At 61.0% G+C, this 22,146-nt stretch overlaps 1 protein-coding gene across 1 annotated transcript; it reads right to left on the bottom strand.

Annotated features, from left to right (window-relative positions):
- Positions 1-1,433: 1,433 nt before the first annotated feature.
- SART1 (spliceosome associated factor 1, recruiter of U4/U6.U5 tri-snRNP) lies at positions 1,434-22,103 on the bottom strand. The gene is given in 21 exon segments (XM_065862176.2): positions 1,434-1,538; positions 2,213-2,334; positions 3,376-3,465; positions 4,482-4,614; positions 5,440-5,530; positions 6,945-7,032; positions 8,645-8,758; positions 11,336-11,497; positions 12,827-12,948; positions 13,504-13,640; positions 14,319-14,443; positions 15,783-15,959; positions 15,961-15,984; positions 16,069-16,187; positions 16,951-17,050; positions 17,131-17,208; positions 19,617-19,722; positions 19,822-19,948; positions 20,595-20,653; positions 20,766-20,814; positions 21,763-22,103. Coding segments are annotated over 21 exon segments (2,364 nt in total). The 5' UTR covers positions 22,085-22,103; the 3' UTR covers positions 1,434-1,519.
- Positions 22,104-22,146: the final 43 nt, after the last annotated feature.

The raw sequence follows: 22,146 nt of genomic DNA, 5'->3' as shown, positions 1-22,146 counted from the left end.
GGGGGGGCGGGGGGGAGGTGGGGCCGGGGTGGGGGGGGAAGTGGTTTGTGGTTCAACAGAAACTCCTGGGTCCCCTCCCGAACGCCTGGGTCCCCTCCCCGGACGCCTGGGTCCACTTGGGTGAGGGGGCCCCCGGACGTCCGGACCCCCCCCCTCCTTCCTCATGTCACCACCCAGGGGACCCAGGCGTCCGGGACGCCCCGCCCCACAAGGGCACAGTTTTGGGGACACCCCCCCCCCCCCAAACCCCTAAAGGGGACCCAGGCGTCCGAGCGCAGCTGAGCCCCATTCGCGGTTAATTAGTGCTCATTAGCGGCAGCTGCTAATGAGGGTCACGCGGACCCCCCCGTGCTGACACCTGGGGAGGGGCGGGGCCCGGACGCCTGGGTCCCCTCCCCACCCACCCCTCCCATCGCCTCCCAAAGGGACCCAGGCGTCCGAGGGAAGAAAACCCCCCCCAATTTCCTCTATTTATTTTATTCTATTTTATTTGATTTTGCTTTATTTTGTTTAATTTTATTGTTCTTTTGGTTTATTCGTTTGTTTTTTGTTTTTTTTTTGGGGGGGGCTCCAGGCAAACCCCGGCGACCCCCCCCTCCAAACCCCAGCGAACCCCCAAATCCCCAGAGCGCCCCAAACCCGCCCCCCTCCAAACCCCAGAGTCCCCCCAAACCCCAGCGCGCCCCCCAAATCCCAGGGTCCCCCCCCAGTCCCCAGCGTCCCCCCAGGGGTCGCATTAAACTCCGGGACCCCCCCCCAAACCCCAGGGTTCACTCGAGAAAGCCCGAAAGAGCCCGAGTGTGTCCGAGAGAGCCCGAAAGAGCCCGAGTGGGTCCGAGAGAGCCCGAGAGGGTCCGAGAGAGCCCGAGAGGGTCCGAGAGAGCCCGAGTGGGTCCGAAAGAGCCCGAGTGGGTCCGAAAGAGCCCGAGTGTTTCCGAGAGAACCCGAAAGAGCCCGAGTGTGTCCGAGGGAGCCCGAGAGGGTCCGAAAGAGCCCGAGTGTTTCCGAGGGAGCCCGAGGGAGCCCGAAAGAGCCCGAGAGGGTCCGAGAGAGCCCGAGAGGGTCCGAAAGAGCCCGAAAGAGCCCGAGAGGGTCCGAGTGTGTCCGAGGAAGCCCGAGAGGGTCCGAGAGAGCCCGAGAGGGTCCGAGGGAGCCCGAGTGTTTCCGAGAGAGCCCGAAAGAGCCCGAGTGGGTCCGAAAGAGCCCGAGAGGGTCCGAGAGGGTCTGAGAGAGCCCGACTGTGTCCGAGAGAGCCCGAGAGAGCCCAAAAGAGCCCGAGTGTGTCCGAGGGAGCCCGAGAGGGTCCGAGAGAGCCCGACAGGTGTCTCCGGGTGTCCCCAAGTCCTCGTGTCGGTCCCCGTCCCGCCCCACCCCCCAAGTGACACCAACACAGGGGGTGACACCAACACAGGGGGTGACACCAACACAGGGGGTGACACCACAGGGTTTTTATTGTCCGGGGGGGAGGGGATGCGAGAGGTGGGGGAGGGGCTGGGGGGGAGGGGCCGTCCCGGCGCCGTCACTTGGTGATCGTGTTCCTGGGGGGGGAAGGGAGGGGTCAGGGATCCCAGTGCTTCCAGTTCAATCCCAGTATCCCCAGTACCCACGCGTTCATGCTCCCCGTGCCCACCCCAGTGCTCCCAGTCCCTCCAGTCTCCCCAGTACCCACGCGTTCATGCTCCCAGTGTCCCGCCCAGTGCTCCCAGTCCCCCCCAGTCTCCCCAGTACCCACGCGTTCATGCTCCCAGTGCCCCCCCAGTGCTCCCAGTCCCCCCAGTCCTCCCAGTCCCTCCCAGTGCTCCCAGTACCCACGCGTTCATGCTCCCAGTGTCCCCCCCAGTGCTCCCAGTGTCCCCCCAGTGCTCCCAGTTCCCCCCAGTGCTCCCAGTTCCCCCCAGTCCCCACGCGTTCATGCTCCCAGTGTCCCCCCCAGTGCTCCCAGTGTCCCCCCAGTGCTCCCAGTCCCCCCAGTACCCACGCGTTCATGCTCCCAGTCCCCCCCAGTGCTCCCAGTCCCCCCAGCACCCACGCGTTCATGCTCCCAGTCCCCCCCCAGTGCTCCCAGTCCCTCCCAGTCCCCCCAGTGCTCCCAGTACCCACGCGTTCATGCTCCCAGTCTCCCCCAGTGCTCCCAGTACCCACGCGTTCATGCTCCCAGTCTCCCCCAGTGCTCCCAGTCCCTCCCAGTCCCCCCAGTGCTCCCAGTACCCACGCGTTCATGCTCTTCCCGCCGCCGCTGAGCACAATGAACGGGGTTTTCTGCGCCCGCTGCTTCTCCTGCAGCAGCGCCACCGTGCCCAGGGGGGTGTCGCTGGAGCTCATGCGCTTCAGGAGCTGAAAAACACCCCGAAAATCAACCAAAATCACCCCAAAACCACCTCGGAATCACCCTAAAAATACGGACCGCAACATCGGAGAGACCCCGAGTCAGGAACACCCCGAAAACGGGGACCCGAAAATCAGGACACCCCCATAAACAGGCACCAAATGAGACCGTCCACAGGGGGTGTCGCTGCAGCTCATGCGCTCCAGGAGCTGGGAAACAGCAAAAACGGCCCAAAAATGGCCCAAAATCACCCAAAAGCGACTCAAAATCACCCCGAACCGCCTCAAAATCACCCCAAAAATATGGACCGCAACATCAGAGAGACCCCGAGTCAGGAACACCCCGAAAACGGGGACCCGAAAATCAGGACACCCCCATAAACAGGCACCAAATGAGATCGTCCACAGGGGGTGTCGCTGAGCTCATGCGCTTCGGGAGATGGAAAACGCCCCAAATCACCCCAAAATGCCCTCAAATCACCCCCAAATCACCCCAAAACACTGACCCCAATATCAGAGACCCCAAAAACCAGAGACACCCCAAAACCAGGGACCCAAAAATCAGGAACACCCCCAAATGTGAGGGGACCCCAAAGCACCAGGGACCCTATAATGGGGGACTCCAAAATCACAGACACCCCAAAATGGGGGGACCCCAACCCACCAGAGACCCCAAAACAGGGGAATCCCAAAATGGGGGGACCCAGAGCCCCCCTGAAATGGGGGGAGCCCAAAATCATGGACACCCCAAAATGGGGGGACACTGAAACACCGGGGACCCCAAAATGGGGGGAGCCCAAAATCAGAGACAACTCAAATAGGGGGAACCCCAGAGACATCAAAAGGGGGGGACCCCAATATCAGGGACACCCTGAAATGGGGATACCCTGAAAGGGGGGGACCCTAATATCGGGGACACCCTGAAATGGGGATACCCTGAAAGGGGGGGACCCCAATATCGGGGACACCCTGAAATGGGGATACCCTGAAAGGGGGGGACCCCAATATTGGGGACACCCTGAAATGGGGGTCCCCGTGTCCCCCCCTCACCGCCTCCTCGTCCAGCTTCTTCATCCTCCGCTCCGTCTTCATCTTCCCGGAGCCTTTGCCGTGGAAACGGTGCGAGAGCTGCCGGAAGGCCTGGGACAACAAGGGGACAGTGGGGACATTGGGGGGCAATGGGGGCAGTGGGGACATTGGGGGCAATGGGGGCAGTGGGGACATTGGGGGCAATGGGGGCACTGGGGACATTGGAGGCAATGGGGACATTGGGAGCAATGGGGACAATGGGAGCAATGGGGACAATGGGGCATTAGGGGCAATGGGGGCATTGGGGCAACAGGGGCACCATGGGGACAATGGGGACATCAATGGGGACATCATGGGGACTATGAGGACATTTGGGACAATAGGGACATTCGGAGCAATGGGGACAATGGGGACACTGGGGACATCAGTGGCATGATGGGGAAATGATGGGGAAAGCATAAGGACACCATAGGGGCCATTGGGAGACATCAGGGGACATTGGGGGCCATGGGGGGACACTGGGGGACATGGAGGACACTGGGGACCCCCCGTTGTCACCATCAACTCCTTGGGGCTGAGCTTGCGGCCGGGGGGGACATCAGGGGACATTGGAGAACATTGGTGGCCATTGGAGGACATTGGGGACATTGGGAGACATTGGAGGACATTGGGGACATTGGCGGCCATTGGGGGACATGGGGGGATATCAGGGGATAGGGGGGGGCCCCTGCTGTCACCGTCACCTCCTTGGGGCTGAGCTTGCGGCCGGGGGAGACATCAGGGGACATTGGGAGACATTGGAGAACATTGGGGGCCATTGGGGACACTGGGAGACATTGGAGGACATTGGGGACATTGGTGGCCATTGGAGGATATGGGGGGATATCAGGGGACACGGGAGGACACGGGGACCCTGCTGTCACTGTCACCTCCTTGGGGCTGAGCTTGCGGCCGGGGCAGACATCAGGGGACATTGGGAGACATCGGGGGACATTGGGGGCCATTGGAAGACATTGGGGACATTGCGAGACATTGGCGGCCATTGGGGGACATGGGGGGATATCAGGGGACATGGGGGGACACGGGGGGACACGGGGGGACACGGGGGGCCCTGCTGTCACCGTCACCTCCTTGGGGCTGAGCTTGCGGCCGGTCTCGTCCACGTACTCGATCTTGACGTCGGGCCGGTAGCCGTCCTTGTCACGGAACTCCTGCGCGAAGCCGCGGAACTCGGGGCGCCCCAGCTTGTCCTCCATGGCCCTGTGACACGGGGACGTTGGGGACATCGGGGACATTGCAGTCATTGGGGGCAATGGAGACATTGGGGGCAATGGGGACGCTGGAGTCATTGGGGGCAATGGGGACAATTGAGGCAATGGGGACAGTGGGGGCATCGGGGACAGTGGGGGCATCAGGGACAGTGGGGGCAATGGGGGTATTGGGGACATTGGGAGCAATGGGGACAATGGGACATTGGGGGCAATGGGGACAATGGGAGTAATGGGACATTGGGGGCAAGGGGACGTTGGGGGCAATGGGGGCGTTGGGGGCAATGGGGACGTTGGGGGCAATGGGACATCGGGGGCAAGGGGACATCGGGGGCAAGGGGACATCGGGGGCAATGGGGACAATGGGAGTAATGGGACATTGGGGGCAATGGGGATGTTGGGGGCGATGGGGACATTGGGGGCAATGGGACGTTGGGGGCAATGGGGACATTGGGGGCAATGGGGACGTTGGGGGCAATGGGGACATTGGGGGATATTGGGCCAATGGGGACAATGGGGGCAATGGGGACAGTGAGGACAGGGGGTGACGTGAGGTGACCCTGAGGGGACAAGACATGACACAAATAACATGGGGTGACACGGGGGGGGGTGACACGGGGGGGGGGTGACACTGCATGACGTGGGGGTGACGCAGGGGTGACAGGGGACTGACACTGGGTGACACGGGGGTGACTCTGGGTGATGTGGGGGTGACACAGGTGACATGGGTGACGCGGGGGTGACGCAGGGGTGACACTGGGGTGACAGAGGTGACACTGGGGTGACACTGGGTGACACGGGTGACGCTGTCACTCACATCTTGTCCTCGATGCAGTACACGGCCGATGGCAGCGACTTGTTGGGCGCCTTCACCCGCGGGACCTTCTGCACCGTGGTCTCCAGCAGCCCTGACGTATGGGGCACATAGGGTGACGGGACCCACGGGGACCCCCAGATCCCATAGGGACCCCCAAAGGAACCCCAGACCCCACAGGGACTCCCAAATCCCATAGGAACCCCATAGGAACCCCCATAGGAACCCCAAACCCCCATAGGAACCCACGTAGACATCAGACCCCACAGGGACTCCAAACACCCATAGGGACCCCCAGATCCCATAGGGACCCCCACGGGGACCCCAGATCCCATACGGACCCTAAAACCCCATAGGAAGCCCCATAGGAACCCCCATAGGGACATCAGACACCCACATGGACCCCAGAGCCCCATAGGGACCCCCAGATCCCACAGGGACCCCCATAAGAACCCCAGACCCCACAGGGACTCCCAGATCCCATAGGGACCCTAAAACCCCATAGGGACCCCCACAGACACCCCAGACCCCAGAAGGGCCCCCAGATCCCATAGGGACCCTAAAACCCCATAGGAACCCCCATAGGAACCCTCATAGGAACCCACATAGGGACATCAGACCCCATAGGGACCCCAAACACCCATAGGAACCCCAGACCCCACAGGGACTCCCAGACCCCACAGGGACCCCCGTAGGAACCCCAGACCCCACAGGGACTCCCAGACCCCAGAGGAACCCCCATAGGGACCCCCAGATCCCATAGGGATCCCCACAGGGACCCCCAAATCCCATCAGAACCCTAAAACCCCATAGGAACCCCCATAGGGACCTGAGACCCCACAGGGACCCCAAACCCCCATAGGGACCCTCATAGGGACCTCAGACCCCACAGGGACCCCAAACCCCCATAGGGACCCCCATAGGGATCCCAGGCCCCATAGGGACCCCAAACCCCCATAGGGACCCCCATAGTAACCCCCATAGGGACCTCAGACTCCATAGAGACCCCAAACCCCCATAGGGACCCCAGATGCCATAGGGACAGCATCAGCGTGGCCCCCAGCCCCTTTAACCCCTATAGCATTCCCTATAGGATAACCTATAGATTCCATAGGTACTGTTCTTCTGACACAGCATCAGCGCTGCCGCCAGCCCCTATAGAACCCCTAGAGCCCCCCTATAGATTCCATAGGTACCTTTGTTCTGACACAGCATCAGCGCTGCCGCCAGCCCCTATAGAACCCCTAGAGCCCCCCTATAGATTCCATAGGTACCTTTGTTCTGACACAGCATCAGCGCAGCCGCCAGCCCCTATAGAACTCCTAGAGCCCCCCTATAGATTCCATAGGTACCTTTGTTCTGACACAGCATCAGCGCGGCCAGCAGTCCCTATAGAACCCCTAGAGCCCCCCTATAGATTCCATAGGTACCTTTGTTCTGACACAGCATCAGCGCGGCCGCCAGCCCCTACAGAACCCCTAGAGCCCCCCTATAGATTCCATAGGTACCTTTGTTCTGACACAGCATCAGCGCGGCCGCCAGCCCCCTGTTCACTATGGGCTCCTCGTCCAGGATCGTCGTGGATGCGGCCGAGAGCTGGGGCGGGGGGGGGGGACATTTTTAGGGTGCCCCCCAGTTTTGGGGACCCCCCCAGTCTCAGGGTCCCACCCCCTGGCTTTTGGGGTCCCACCAGTTTTGGGACATCTCATTTTCAGGGGTGTCCCTGCTCTTCCTCCCCCCCCATTTTTGGCGTCCCCCCATTTTTAGGGTCTCATCTCCTTCATCTCTGGGGTCCCCCCAGTTTCAGGAGGTCCCATTTTTAGGGGTGTCCCTGGGTTTGATCCCCCCCCTATTTTCTGCCCCCCCCCCCCCCCCCCACTTCAGGTTCCAGGGTCCCCCCATTTTTGGGCCCCCACATTCTCAAGGTGTCCCCATTTTTAGGTCCCCCCCATTTCTGGGTCCCCCCATTCTCATGGTGCCCCCCCCATGTCTCAGGGCACCCCCATTTTTGGGGTACCCCCCGTTTTTGGGGCTCATGTCCTGCAGCTGCCGCTCCATCCCTGGGCTGGCTTTGTCCCCCCATTTCTGTCTCCCCCCCATTTTTGGGTGCCCCCATTTTTTGGCTCCCCCCATTTTTGGGTCCCCCCTTTCACGTGGTGTCCCCCCCGTGTCTGGGGGTGCCCCCGTTTTTGGGGTACCCCCCGTTTTTGGGGCTCACATCCTGCAGCTGCTGCTCCATCCCTGGGCTGGCTTTGTCCCCCCATTTCTGGCTCCCCCCATTTTTGGGTGCCCCCATTTTCTGGCTCCCCCCATTTTTGGGTCCCCCCATTCTCATGGTGCCCCCCCCATGTCTCAGGGTATCGCTATTTTGGGGGTGGCACCCCCATTTTGGGGGTACCCCCCGTTTTTGGGGCTCACGTCCTGCAGCTGCCGCTCCATCCCTGGGCTGGCTTTGTCCCCCCATTTCTGTCTCCCCCCCATTTTTGGGTGTCCCCATTTTCTGGCTCCCCCCATTTTTGGGTCCCCCCTTTCACGTGGTGTCCCCCCCGTGTCTGGGGGTGCCCCCGTTTTTGGGGTGCCCCCCGTTTTTGGGGCTCACGTCCTGCAGCTGCTGCTCCATCCCTGGGCTGGCTTTGCCCCCCATTTCTGTCTCCCCCCCATTTTTGGGTACCCCCATTTTCTGGCTCCCCCCATTTTTGGGTCCCCCCATTCTCATGGTGCCCCCATGTCTCAGGGCACCCCCATTTTGGGGGTGGCACCCCCATTTTTGGGGTACCCCCCGTTTTGGGGCTCACATCCTGCAGCTGCCGCTCCATCCCTGGGCTGGCTTTGTCCCCCCATTTCTGTCTCCCCCCATTTTTGGGTACCCCCATTTTTGGGTACCCCCATTTTTGGGTACCCCCATTTTCTGGCTCCCCCCATTTTTGGGTCCCCCCATTCTCATGGTGCCCCCCCCATGTCTCAGGGCACCCCCATTTTGGGGGGGGCACCCCCATTTTTGGGGTACCCCCCGTTTTTGGGGCTCACGTCCTGCAGCTGCCGCTCCATCCCTGGGCTGGCTTTGTCCCCCCATTTCTGTCTCCCCCCATTTTTGGAGTGTCCCCATTTTTTGGCTCCCCCCATTTTTGGGTCCCCCCTTTCACGTGGTGTCCCCCCCATGTCTGGGGGTGCCCCCGTTTTTGGGGTGCCCCCCGTTTTTGGGGCTCACGTCCTGCAGCTGCCGCTCCTCCGCCAGGTTCACGCTGCTCCAGCCCACGTTTTCCTCCCCGTCCGAGTCGGGGGCGCCCGGGGGGGGGGAAGGGCGAGCCGAGCGCTCCAGGGCCTGGGGACATTGGGGACATTGTGGGGACAATGGGGACATTGGGGGCAATGGGGACAATGGGGACAATATGGGAACATTGGGGACAATAAACACTTGGGGACGATACGGGAACATTGGGGACAATAAACACATGGGGACATTGGGGTATTATGGACATTGGGGGCAATGGGGACACTGGGGACATGGGGGACAATAAACACATGGGGACATTGGGGTATTGTGGTCATTGGGGGCAATGGGGACATTGGGGACATGGGGACATTGGGGACAATAAACACATGGGGACATTGGGGTATTGTGGACATTGGGGACATGGGGACATTGGGGACAATAAACACATGGGGACATTGGGGCAATGGGGACATTGGGGTATTGGGGACATGGGGACATTGGGGACAATAAACACATGGGGACATTGGGGTATTGTGGTCATTGGGGGCAATGGGGACATTGGGGACAATAAACACTTGGGGACATTGGGGTATTATGGACATTGGGGGCAATGGGGACATTGGGGACATGGGGACATTGGGGACAATAAACACATGGGGACATTGGGGTATTGTAGACATTGGGGACATGGGGACATTTGGGACATTGGGCACATGGGGACGTTGGGGACAATATGGGGACACTGGGACAATGAGGATATTGGGGACATTGGGACAATGAGGATATTGGGGACATTGGGGACAATGGCGACAATGGGGACATTAGGACAATAAGGACATTGGGGACAACACAGGGACAATAGGGACAGTATGGGGATGTTGGGGACAATATGGGGACATTGGGATGTTGTGGACATTTGGGACAATATGGGGACAATATAGGGACAATGGGGACAATATGGGGACAATATGGGAACAATACGGGGACAATAGGGACAGTAGGGACAATATTGGGACATTGGAGACAATGGGGGACAATATGGGAATTTTGGGACAACGGGGACAATATGGGGACATCGGGACGTTGTAGACATTGGGGACAATACGGGGACAATACGGGGACATTGGAGACAATATGGGGACAATAGGGACAATATCGGGACACTGGGGACATGGGATGGGGGACAATATGGACACAATGGGGACCCCCACTTCCCACCCAAAACCCCCATTTTTCACCCTAAAACCCACCATGTGACCCCCCCCAATGTCCCCAGGGTGTCCTCGATGTCCCCAGGGTGTCCCCAATACCCAAATGCCCCCAATGTCCCCAATATCCCCCATCACCTTCTCCTGCTCACCCATTCCCCACCAGCACCTATGTCGGGATCTCCCCCATTTCCCCCCCAAAACCCCCATTTTTCACCCCAAAACCCCCATTTTCCCCCCAACCCCCCCGTGTGCCCCCCCTGATGTCCCCAGGGTGTCCCCGATGTCCCCAGGGTGTCCCCAATACCCAAATGTCCCCAATATCCCCCCATCATCTCTTCCTACTCCCCCATTCCCCACCAGCACCTATGTCGGGATCTCCCCCATTTCCCACCCCAAAACCCCCATTTTTCACCCCAAAACCCCCATTTTTCCCCCCAACCCCCCCGTGTGCCCCCCCCGATGTCCCCAGGGTGTCCCCGATGTCCCCAGGGTGTCCCCAACACCCAAATATCCCCAATATCCCCCCATCATCTCTTCCTACTCCCCCATTCCCCACCAGCACCTATGTCGGGATCTCCCCCATTTCCCACCCCAAAACCCCCATTTTTCACCCCAAAACCCCCATTTTTCCCCCCAAGCCCCCCATGTGCCCCCCCTGATGTCCCCAGGGTGTCCCCAATGTCCCCAGGGTGTCCCCAACACCCAAATGTCCCCAATGTCCCCCCATCATCTCTTCCTACTCCCCCATTCCCCACCAGCACCTATGTTGGAATCTCCCCCATTTCCCACCCCAAAACCCCCATTTTTCACCCCAAACCCCCCATTTTTCCCCCCAACCCCCCCGTGTGCCCCCCCCGATGTCCCCAGGGTGTCCCCGATGTCCCCAGGGTGTCCCCAATACCCAAATATCCCCAATATCCCCCCATCATCTCTTCCTACTCCCCCATTCCCCACCAGCACCTATGTCGGGATCTCCCCCATTTCCCACCCCAAAACCCCCATTTTTCACCCCAAAACCCCCATTTTTCCCCCCACCCCCCCCGTGTGCCCCCCCCGATGTCCCCAGGGTGTCCCCGATGTCCCCAGGGTGTCCCCAATACCCAAATATCCCCAATATCCCCCCATCATCTCTTCCTACTCCACCATTCCCCACCAGCACCTATGTCGGGATCTCCCCCATTTCCTTCCCCAAAACCCCCATTTTTCACCCCAAAACCCCCATTTTTCCCCCCAAACCCCCCATGTGCCCCCCCGATGTCCTCAGGGTGTCCCCGATGTCCCCAGGGTGTCCCCAATACCCAAATATCCCCAATATCCCCCCATCATCTCTTCCTACTCCCCCATTCCCCACCAGCACCTATGTCGGGATCTCCCCCATTTCCTTCCCCAAAACCCCCATTTTTCACCCCAAAACCCCCATTTTTCCCCCCGACCCCCCCGTGTGCCCCCCCCGATGTCCCCAGGGTGTCCCCACCATCATCTCCTCGTGGTCGCCGCGGTTTCCCGCCATCCCGTAGGTCGGGATCTCCCCCAGGGTCCGGCAGAACTCGGAGGTGGCGTTGAACACGATCGCACCCCCCCCACGGGGATCGGGCCCCCCCGGGGCCCCCCCGGGAGCGCCCACGAGCTCCAGAACCTGGGGGGGGGAACACAAATTAGAGGGGGACACACACACCCCCAAATTGGGGGGGGGTAGTAAATGGGAGCACCCCAAATCATGGGGGAACACAATGGGTGGGACCACAATAGGGAGACACATGGTGGGGGGGTCCCAAACAGGGGGGGAGCCCAAATTAGGGGGGGAACCAAATTAAAGGGGAGACCCCAAATTAAAGGGAAGGGTAGTAAATTGGGGCGGGGGGGCAAATTAGGGGAGACCCCAAATCATGGGGGGGACACAATGGGCGGGCACAATAGGGAGACACACAGGTGGGTCCCAAATTAGGGGGGGAGCCCAAATTAGGGGGGGACCTCAAATTAGACAGGGAGGGGTTCAGTAGTTTTTGGGGGACCCAAATTGGGGGGGACCCCAAATCATGGGGGGATACAAGAGGGGGTTCAAATTGGGGGGGTCCAAATCATGGGGGGTGACACAATGGGGGGGACCACAATAGGGAGACACATGGGGTGGGGGGTCCCAAATGGAGGGGGGAGCCAAATTAAAGGGGAGACCCCAAATTAAAGGGGGGGGGTAGTTAATTGGGGGAACCCCAAATCACATGAGGGGGGACCAAAATAGTGCAGAAGGGGGTCAGTTAATTTGGGGGGGACCCCAAATCATGGGGGGACACAATAGCGAGACACACAGGGGGGGTCTCAAACTGAGGGGGGGAGCCCAAATTAGGGGGGGACCCAACTTACATGAGGAGGGACCCCAAATCATACAGGGAGGGGTTCAGTAATTTGGGGGGGACCCAAATTGGGGGAGACCCCAAATCATGGGGGGAAATAAGGGGGTCAAATTGGGGGGGTGCAAACTGGGGGAGATTCCAAATCATGGGGGGGTGTCAATATATTGGGGGGGGACCCCAAACCATGGGGGGATACAAGAGGGGGGTTCAAATTGGGGGGGGACCCCAAATCATGGGGGGCACCAAACCACCCAGGATCCCCCCAGCACTTTCAGAGGGGCCCGGATGCCTGGGTCCTTTTGCCCCCCAGTTTTAGTGGGGGGGGTCCGGACACCTGGGTCCCCCCATCCTGGGACTCTGGGGGTGCTGGGGGGGTCAGGGTGACCCCGGGGGGTGTTGGGGTGACCGGGGTGGGTGTGTAAATGTTGGGGTGCCTACTTTGCCCCCCCCATTTGCTGCCTCTGTCTCAGTCACCATGGAGGGGTTCAATGGGAATTGGGGTGTCCAGGGGGGTTTGTTTGTCATGGGGGGGGTTTGGGTGATATGGGGGGGTCGGGGTGACCCTGGGGGGTGTTGGGGTGATGGGGGGGGTGTGTAAATGTTGGGGTGCCCACCTTGCCCCCCCCGTTTTGCTGCCTCTGTCTCAGCCTGCGGCTCCGCTCCAGCTGTAACTGCAGCTCCTGCTCTGCCTCATCCTCCAGTAATTGGGGGGGGGACCCCGGGGGGGCAGCGTCATCTGGGGGGGGGGACACACATTAATATCAGTGGGGGGACCCCCTCCAATGTGGGGACCCCCCATGGCCACCCCTAACTTGGGGGGAGCCCCCAAAGGGTGACACCCCCCCCCCCATAATGGGTGAATCCAAAGAGGGGATGAACCCCCAATGGGTGACCCCCCCAAATTAACCCCCCCTTATCCCTCCACATATGGGTGGTCCCCACTGATCCCCCCAAAATGAACCCTCAACCCCCCCCCCCACCCCCTCCACCCATGTGTGCCCCCTTGTCCCCCCACACCATGGGACCCCCCCCATCCATGGGTGCCTCCCAAACCCCCACCCATGGGACCCCCCCCACCCCTGGGTGCCCCCCAGCCACTGGTGACCTCTTGCCCCCTCCCTATAGGTGCCCCCCTAGACCCCCCCACTCTTGGGTGCCCCCCAGAACCCTCCCATGGGAACCCCCCCACCACCCATGGGTGCTCCCCAGACCCCCCAAAAATCAAACCCCATGACCCCCACCGGGTTCCCCCCCAACATGGGTGCCCCCCCACCCATGGGTGCCCCCCCACCGTCACTGCTCATGTCCATGTTTTCCACTCGGGTGTCATCCGAGGGGGGGGGTGGGGTGGGGGGGGTTGGGGAGGGGCCTGGTGGCTCCTCCCCCTCCTGCCCCTCCCCCTCCTGGCGCCGCCCCCGCCCGCGAGTCCTGGGGGGGGAAGGGGGGTTGGAATCAGCACCTTTGGGTGCTCCCCACTCCCTCCCCCCTCCCAAAATATCCGGGACCCCCCAGCCCCATGGGACCCTCATTGTGTCCCACAGATGCCCCCCACGCTCCCTGCAGCCTCTATGGGATCCCCCATTGGGACTCTTCATGACCCCCCCCCATTAGGACCCTCTATGACCCCCCCAACCCCATGGGACTGCCCATTGGGACCCCCAGGTGCCCCCTATGACCCCCCCAGCACCCAACAGTAATCCCTAGGACCCCCCCAGCTCTCATTGGACCCCCCAGGACCCCCTATTGGGTCCCACAAGAGCCCCCTGTGACCCCCCCAGCACCCATGGGACCCCCCCAGGACCTCCCATTGGGACCCCCAGGTGCCCCCTATGTGCCCCCAGCACCCACGGGCCCCCCAGGACCCCCCATTGCGACCCCCAGGTGCCGCCTATGACCCCCCCAGCACCCAATAGTGATCCCTGGGAACCCCCCCAGCTCTCATGGGAGCCCCCAGGACCCCCCATTGGGTCCCCCAGGTGCCCCCTATGACCCCCCCAGCACCCACTACTGACTCCTGTGACCCCTCCCAGCCCTATGGGACCCCCCATTGGGACCCCCAGGTGCCCCCTATGCTCCCCCCAGCACCCACAGGTGCCCCCCCCGTACCGGGACCCGAAGTCCCCGCTGGTGTCCCCGGGCGCCGTGGGCACCAAATCATCGGCGCGCAGCGGCTTCTCCTTCTCCTTCCGCCGCAGCCGCTTCACCCGGCGCCGCCGCGGCCGGAACTTCTCCTGGGGGGGGACACCCCAAAATCAGCCGGGGACACCCCCAGGGACCCCCCTGAGCACCCACAGCCAATGGGGACCCCCCCAGAATCACCCACAGCCAATGGGGATCCCTCAAAAGACCCACAGCCAATGGGGATTCCCCTGAGTACTCACAGCCAAAGGGGACCCCCCTGAGCACCCACAGCCAATGGGGAACCCTCAAAGCACCCACAGCCAATGGGGACCCCCCTGAGCACCCACAGCCAATGGGGAACCCTCAAAGCACCCACAGCCAATGGGGACCCCTCTGAGCACCCACAGCCAATGGGGACACCCCCAGAATCACCCACAGCCAATGGAGACCCCTCAAAGGACCCACAGCCAATGGGGACCCCCCACAGCACTCACAGCCAATGAGAAACCACCAAATCACCCACAGCCAATGGGGAACCCCCAAATTACCCACAGTCAATGGGGACCCCCCAAATCACCCACGGTCAATGGGGACCCCCAGGGACACCCCAAATCACCCACAGTCAATGGGGACCCCTCAAATCAGCCACAGCCAATGGGGACCCCCCCAAATCACCCACGGTCAATGGGGACCCCCCAGGGACACCCCAAAGCACCCACAACCAATGGGGACACCCCAAAATTACCCACGATGCACTGAGACCCCCACCAAATCACCCACAATGCACTGAGAGCCCCCCCAAATTACCCAAAATGGAAAGAGACGGGAGAGATCCCCCCCCCCCAATCACCCCCAATATCCCTGGGGACCCCCCCAAATCACCCACAATGCACCAGGACCCCCCCAATTACCCACAATGTCCCTGGGGACCCCCCAAATTACACACAATAGAATACGACTGAAGACCCCCCCAAATCACCCACAACGCACTGAGACCCCCCCCAATTTCCCACAATGCCCTTTGAGACCCCCCCAAATCACCCACAATGCACTGAGACCCCCCCCAAATCACCCACAATGCACTGAGAACCCCCCAATTGCCCACAATGTCCTTTGAGACCCCCCCAAATGAACCACAACGCACTGTGACCCCCCCCCAAATCACCCACAATGCACCGAGACCCCCCCCAAATCACCCACAACACACTGAGACCCCCCCCAAATCACCCACAATGCACCAAGACCCCCCCCAAATCACCCACAATGCACCAAGACCCCCCCCCCCCCATAGCCCACAATGTCCTTTGGGACCCCCCCAAATTACCCACAATGCACCAAAACTCCCCCCAAATCACCCGCAACACACTGAGAACCCCCCCCCAAATCACCCACAATGCACCGAGACCCAACCCCCCCCCCAAAAGACCCCCAACCCCCCCAATTTCTCACCATCTCCTCGGGCGTCAGGTACTCAGCCGCCAAGCGGGGGAGGGGCAGCTCCAGGCTCTGGGGGGCGGGGCCGGGGGGGTCCCCGCCGTCCCCTCCCCCCGCCCCCGCTGTCCCCGTTGTCCCCACTGTCCCCCCCCCCGGTCCCAAGCGGAACGAGGGCAGTGGGGGGGGGGTCGGCGTATTTGGGGAGCAGCTCGTGGGTCTGTGGGGGCAAAAATGGGTTAAATGAGGGGGTTTTGGGGTGCGGGGGGGACATAGGGGGGTGGGGAAGGGGGGGGACACTCACTTTGGGGTCGGGGTCCTCGTCGTAGGGGGTGTGGGGGGGTTTGGGGCGGCGCAGCTCGGCCTGGGCCTGCGAGTGCAGGGTGACGTTCACCAGCACGTCCTCGGCCTCCTCCAGCACCCCTGGGGACAATGGGGACACCAGGGGATGTGGGGGCGATGGGGGCCATGGGGGCGTTGGGGGCAATGGGGGCGTTGGGGGCAATGGGGGCGTTGGGGGCATTGAGGCAATGGGGGCGTTGGGGGCAATGGGGGCGTTGGGGGCAACGGGGACGTTGGGGGCAACGGGGTTCAATTGGGACATTGGGGGCAATGGGGGTCAATGGGGGCAGTGGGGGCATTGGGGGCAATGGGGACATTGGGGGCAGTGGGGACATTGGGGGCAGTGGGGACATTGGGGGCAGTGGGGACATTGGGGGCAGTGGGGACATTCAGGGCAACAAAGACACTGGGAGCAATGGGGACATTTGGGACAATGGGGGGCCAAGAGGACATTGGGGGTCATTGGGGGCAATGGGGACATTGGGGACGTTTGGGGACAATGGGGACGTTGAGGACATCAAAGAGATAGGGGACACCAAGCACATCAAGGACACTGAGATCACTGAAGCCACCAAGGAGATGTAGGGGTCCTTGGGGACACTGGGGGCATCAGAGGGACACGGGGACATCATGGACATGGGAACATCAAAGGCGTTGGGCACATGGGAGGGCCATGGGGACATCAAAGACCATGGGGACATGGGGTTCCGGGGTCACCAAGGTGCCATTCACCAGGATGTCCTCGTCCTCCTCCAGCCCCCGTGTCCCCCCCACATCCCTGGGGACCCCGTTGTCCCCTCCCCGTCCCCATTGTCCCCTCCTTGTCCCCACTGTCCCCCCTCACCCTTGTCCTTGAGCGTCAGCACCAGCGTCTCCCCCTCGCGGAAGGCGCCGGGGTCGTGTTCCACTGTGAGCCCCTGCAGGTCCCGCGCGCTGTAACGCTCCTGGGGGGGGACACGGGGTCAGCGCCGCGTCCCCCGTGTCCCCACGTGTCCCCGAGGGTCCCCAAATGTCCCCAGGTCACCATCTTCCTCCTCATGAACTCCTCCTCCACCAAGGTGCTGACGCCGAACTCCTGGTCCATCTCCTCCAGTAGCTTGGCCTGGGGGGGGACAAAGCAGTTGGAGCAGTTGGGGGGGGACAATGGGGCTGGGAGGGGTGGGGGAGGCGATGTGGGGCCACCAAAAGTCAACGTGGCACAAGGAAAAATAATATGGAGGTGTTGAAAGTCAACATGGGGCCATCAAAAGTCAACTGATGGCCAAGAGAAGCCAACATGGAACCAAGAAAACTCAACATGAGGGTGTTAAAAGTCAATGTGGGGCCACCAAAAGTCAACTGATGGCCAAGAGAGGCCAACATGGGCCAAGAAAAGCCAACGTGGGGCCACCAAAAGTCAACAGGGGGCCACCAAAAGTCAACGGGGACCAAGAGAACCCAACGGGGGGTCAACAAAACTCAACATGGGGCCAACAAAACCCAACATGAGAGCGTTAAAAGTCAATGTAGGACCACCAAAAGTCAACTGATGGCCAACAGAAGTCAACGTGCGGCAAGAAAAGTCAACATGGGGCCAAGAAAAGTCAACGTGAGTCAAGAAAACCCAACGAGTGGCCAAGAAAACTCAACACAAGGGCATTAAAAGTCAACGTGGGGCCATCAAAAGTCAACTGATGGCCACCAAAAGTCAACATGGGTCAAGAAAACCCTATGTGGGGCCACCAAAAGTCAACATGGGTCAAGAAAACCCAATGTGGGGCCACCAAAAGTCAACATGGGTCAAGAAAACCCAATGTGGGGTCAAGAAAACCCCATGTGGGGCCACCAAAAGTCAACATGGGTCAAGAAAACCCTATGTGGGGCCACCAAAAGTCAACGGGGGGCCACCAAAAGTCAACACCGCTCAAGAAAACCCAATGTGGGGCCACCAAAAGTCAACATGCGTCAAGAAAACCCAATGTGGGGTCAAGAAAACCCCATGTGGGGCCACCAAAAGTCAACATGGGTCAAGAAAACCCAATGTGGGGCCACCAAAAGTCAACATGGGTCAAGAAAACCCAATGTGGGGCCACCAAATGTCAATATGGGTCAAGAAAACCCAATGTGAGGCCACCAAAAGTCAATATGGGTCAAGAAAACCCTATGTGGGGCCACCAAAAGTCAATATGGGTCAAGAAAACCCTATGTGGGGCCACCAAAAATCAACGCGGGTCAAGAAAACCCTATGTGGGGCCACCAAAAGTCAACGGGGGGGCACCAAAAGTCAACATGGGTCAAGAAAACCCAATGTGGGGCCACCAAAAGTCAACACGCGTCAAGAAAACCCAATGTGGGGCCACCAGAAGTCAACGGGGGGGCACCAAAAGTCAACATGCGTCAAGAAAACCCAATGTGGGGCCACCAAAAGTCAACATGCGTCAAGAAAACCCAATGTGAGGCCACCAAAAGTCAATATGGGTCAAGAAAACTCTATGTGGGGCCACCAAAAGTCAACGGGGGGCCACCAAAAGTCAACATGGGTCAAAAAAACCCAATGTGGGGCCACCAAAAGTCAACATGGGTCAAAAAAACCCAATGTGGGGCCACCAAAAGTCAACATGGGTCAAGAAAACCCAATGTGGCGTCAAGAAAACCCAATGTGGGGCCACCAAAAGTCAACGCGGGTCAAGAAAACCCAACGTGAGGCCACCAAAAGTCAACATGGGTCAAGAAAACCCTATGTGGGGCCACCAAAAGTCAATATGGGTCAAGAAAACCCAATGTGGGGCCACCAAAAGTCAACGGGGGGCCACCAAAAGTCAACACCCCTCAAGAAAACCCAATGTGGGGCCACCAAAAGTCAACATGCGTCAAGAAAACCCAATGTGGGGCCACCAAAAGTCAACGCGGGTCAAGAAAACCCAATGTGGGGCCACCAAAAGTCAACGGGGGGCCACCAAAAGTCAACACCGGTCAAGAAAACCCAATGTGGGGCCACCAAAAGTCAACATGGGTCAAGAAAACCCAATGTGGGGCCACCAAAAGTTAACGGGGGGCCACCGAAAGTCAACACGCGTCAAGAAAACCCAATGTGGGGCCACCAAAAGTCAACATGCGTCAAGAAAACCCAATGTGGGGCCACCAAAAGTCAACGGGGGGCCACCAAAAGTCAACACCCCTCAAGAAAACCCAATGTGGGGCCACCAAAAGTCAACATGCGTCAAGAAAACCCAATGTGAGGCCACCAAAAGTCAATATGGGTCAAGAAAACCCTATGTGGGGCCACCAAAAGTCAACACCCCTCAAGAAAACCCAATGTGGGGCCACCAAAAGTCAACGCGGGTCAACAAAAGCCAACAGGGGGCCACCAAAAACCAACGGGAGGCCAAGAAAACCCCTAAACCCGTCATTTTTCAGCTGTTTTTTGCCGGATTTTTGCCGTTTTTCGGTGTTTTTTGCCCTGAATTTTTTTTGGGGGGGGTGTGGGGGGGGTAGCCCGGACGCCTGGGTCCTCGCCGTCCCCTCCCCCACCCTCTTATCCGCCAGCTCCTTCTCCCGCTGCAGTTTGCGGCTGCGCTCGATCCAGGCGGCCGTGTCGTCCAACCAGGGGTCGTCCTCCCCCAACGTCTTCACTTTCCTGCGGGAGTTTTGGGGTCAAAAAGCGGCGTTTCGGGCGCCACCCACGGGCGCTGCCCCCACCCATGGGTGCTCCCCTCCCTCCCCCCCGCGTTCTCACCCCAGTTTTTGGTTCAAAAGGCGTTTTTCCTTGGCCGCCGCCAGTTTCTCGCGGATCTCCTCGCGTTGGCGCAGGATCATGGGGTTGATGACGTCGGCGGCCACCGGGTCCTCCTTGGTACCCAGTTCTGTCAGCACAGGGGGGACCCAGGAGTTCGGGGGGGACCCAGGAGTTCGGGGGGGGACCCAGGAGTGCGGGGGGGGACCCAGGAGTGCGGGGGGGGACCCAGGAGTGTGGGAGGGGGGACCCAGGCGTTCGGGGATGGGGGACACCCAGGAGTTTGGGAGGGAAACGGGAGTTCAGGGGACACAGGAGTTCGGGAGAGGATCCAGGAGTGCGGGAGAGGATCCAGGAGTTCGGGAGAGGACCCAGGCGTTCGGGAGAGGACCCAGGCGTTCGGGAGAGGACCCAGGAGTCTCGGTGGGGGGACCCAGGAGTTCGGGGGGGGGGACCCAGGAGTTCAGGGGGACCCAGGCGTGCGGGAGGGGACCCAGGCGTGCGGGAGGGGAACGAGCAGTTGGGAAGGGACCCAGGAGTTTGGGAGAGGACCCAGGAGTTCAGCGGGGACCCAGGAGTTCGGGGGGCGACCCAGGAGTTCGGGGGGGGGCAAGTGGGGACCGGGGTATTTGATGGGGACCCAGGAGTTCAGGAGGGAACCCGGGAGTTCAGGGGGGAACCCAGGAGTTTGGGGAGGGACCCAGGAGCGCGGGGAGGGACCCAGGAGTGCGGGGAGGGACCCAGGAGTGCGGGGAGGGACCCAGGCGTTCCAGCACCTTTCTTGACGGGCGGCGTCGCCTCCAGCGGCTTCAGCCCCAGTTTGGCGCGGAGTTTGCTGGGGGGGGAGGGGAAAATGGGGGGTTGGGGGGACCCCAAAGTGGGGAGAACCCCCAGGGGGCTTGGGAAGATTCTGGGGGGGATTTTGGGGGGATTTGGGGGTCACTCACTTGGTTTCTTCCACACTGAGGGAGGATTCGGAGGTTTTGGGGGTCGCGGCTGAGAAAGACAATTAACTAACTCATTAACGAAATCACTTCTGAACATAAACCCCACACAATTAATCAACACAAATATTATAATAACATATAAATGAAACAATTAAAGAGCAGTTAGTAAAGCCAACCTAAAACTAAATCAATAACGAACAAACCGCCCCCCCAGACCCCCAAGTGACCCCGCCCTCATAAACCCCCCCAGCCCCATAGATCTCCCAGCACCCCCACAGACCCCCCCATCACCCCCCAGACCCCCAAGTGACCCCAACACCCCCATAGAAACCCCCAGCCCCATAGATCCCCCAGCATCTTCATAGACCCCCCACTACCCCCCAGACCCCCAAGTGACCCCAACACTCCCATAGACCCCCCCAGCCCCATAGATCCCCCAGCACCCCCACAGACCCCCCACTACCCCCCAGACCCCCAAGTGACCTCAACACCCCCATAGACCCCCCAAGCCCCACAGATCCCCCAGCACCCCCACAGACCCCCCACTACCCCCCAGACCCCCAAGTGACCCCAACACCCCCACAGACCCCTCCACCCCCATAGATCCCCCAGCACCCCCACAGACCCCCCCACTACCCCCCAGCCCCCCAAGTGACCCCATAACCCCCCAGCCCCATAGATCCCCCAACTCCACCCCAAACCCCCATAACCCTCATAACCCCCCCAACCCCATAGATCCCGCCTCTCAACCTCCAGCCCCATAGATCCCAACACCCTCATAACCCCCCAACCCCGCAGGTCCCCCCATAAACCCCCAGGCCCATAGACCCCCCCATAACCCCCCGTACCCCACCACCCCATAGATCTCCCCATAATCCCTCAGCCCCATAGGTCCACCCAATCCCCCCACCCCACTCCAGCCCCATAGATCCTCCCATAGGCCCCCAGCCCCATAGATCCCCCCCATCCCATGGACCCCCCACCCCCCCACTCTCACCGTTCTCCTCCCGCTCCTCCCGCCGCTCCCTCTTGGTTCTCCGCTCGTTCTCCGCCGCCCCCCGCCCATGGCCGCTCCTCCCGGGCTCCTCGGGGCCTCCTCGCCGGGACCCGGACCCGGAGCCACCGCCACCACCGCTTCGCTCCCCCCGGGAGCGGCTGCGCTTCCCCCGCCGCTCCCCGCCGCGGTGCCGGTGCTTGCGGTGCTCCCGAGGCCGCCCCGCGGAGCCGCTGCCCCCGGCCGGGGCCGCTCCCGCCGCTCCCGGTGCCTCCTCGGCCGCTTCGGAGCCGCCGCGCTCCCGGTGCTTCTTCGACGAGCCCATGGCCGACACCGAGTAGGCCGCACTTCCGGGCAGTCACCATAGCAACGCGGCGGCTTCCGGGA

The sequence above is a fragment of the Patagioenas fasciata genome, chromosome 39 (genome assembly GCF_037038585.1).
Source record: "Patagioenas fasciata isolate bPatFas1 chromosome 39, bPatFas1.hap1, whole genome shotgun sequence".
Lineage (NCBI taxonomy): Eukaryota > Metazoa > Chordata > Aves > Columbiformes > Columbidae > Patagioenas > Patagioenas fasciata.
The sequence above is the reverse complement of the archived record's forward strand: the minus strand, read 5'-3'. Positions and strand labels throughout refer to the sequence as shown.